Here is a 1,227-nt window from a genome sequence, read left to right on the forward strand (position 1 = left end):
AGTCGTGATGGTGCTGTGACACTTGCATTTGGAGTACTAATATCTCACCGTACTTTGGTAACAAAGGAGATACTTGGAAAATAATATTACGATAGTAGACACAACAGTACGATAGGCAAGTCTGGACATATCACCTCTGACCAGGCGGTACACCGCTCATGGACTATGGATTGTGGCATAAATTGTAAGGATTTGGCGAGTGCACTATATTGACCAGATCCTAACAAATAACTATCCAAAGTTGAAGAGAACATAAAATGGGGACCCCAAGAAGATCCTGGGCCCCTGCGCATGGCAGGCATTTGCGTCGACTACATATCGGTCCAGCTTCACCTTGACTTCTCGAGCCGCGTTCTGTCAACGCACTTGAGGAATTCCTCCATGGTTGCGTCGATTTTCACTTGGCCAGTGCAGCGAAACGCGGCGGACATGCAGTCTTGCGTGTTGACTCCGAGGCGGCCACAATGTTCGTTGAGCTGTCTGTCCACCTCCTCGATTGGATGGGCGGGTTGTCCGGCCTGTCCGGGCTGTTTATCGGGTGCGGGAATCGTAGTGTCGTCAGATGCATCGACGTCGGGTTTATCGACGGGAAGTGCAGTAACTCTGTCGTGTCCAGGTACATCGACCACGTCCGACACCGCGGGCGAGGGAAAATCGCTGGGGCCTTCGTTTTGCGCCGTAGGGTCTGCAACCGCCGGACAGTCAGTTGGCCTCTCTGTCTTGCCTGAATGTTGGGCATTCGAACTTGATTCTGCTTGTGCTTCTTCAAAGTCTCCGGAATTCTGGGGTTGGCCTGACTGTGTGGCAGTCGCATTCACGTCTGAAAACGGAAGGGCACCCTCACCGTCTGTTTGTTCCTGTGTCTCATTCGGATAATACTTCTGGAGGCAAGAATATATTTGGCTGTCACGTTCGGCAGCTGGCCCGTTTGCTGCCTCTTGACGGCACGTACGAACACGGTCTTCGCAATCCCAATCGTTAACAAGAGAGAGGCAAAACCTCGTTGCGAATTGCAAGAAAGGGGGTAAATCCAGATACGTCTTTCTGAGGCAAGAATCCATCCCATTTTTCCATTCGTCACCAGGTTTCAACTGCTCTGCCTCGACCCAGCACTTTTTAATTTGTTCTTTACAATTTGCCTGGTCATCCTCCTCAGCCACTTCGCAAATGCGGTTGGTGTAGAAGGGAAAATATTCTGTGAGCCCCGGGGGAACAGGTACCGATTCC

The 1,227-nt window shown here is 51.1% G+C and overlaps 1 protein-coding gene across 1 annotated transcript; it reads right to left on the reverse strand.

Annotated features, from left to right (window-relative positions):
- Window positions 1-329: 329 nt before the first annotated feature.
- MAA_10896 (solute carrier family 25 member 38) lies at window positions 330-1,061 on the reverse strand (the record flags this gene model as incomplete). Its single annotated transcript, XM_011412842.1, has 1 exon — window positions 330-1,061. The coding sequence occupies one exon, from the start codon at window positions 1,059-1,061 to the stop codon at window positions 330-332; it is 732 nt and encodes a 243-aa protein (XP_011411144.1).
- Window positions 1,062-1,227: the final 166 nt, after the last annotated feature.

Source organism: Metarhizium robertsii (genome assembly GCF_000187425.2).
Source record: "Metarhizium robertsii ARSEF 23 chromosome Unknown MAA_Scf_3, whole genome shotgun sequence".
Taxonomy (NCBI): domain Eukaryota; kingdom Fungi; phylum Ascomycota; class Sordariomycetes; order Hypocreales; family Clavicipitaceae; genus Metarhizium; species Metarhizium robertsii.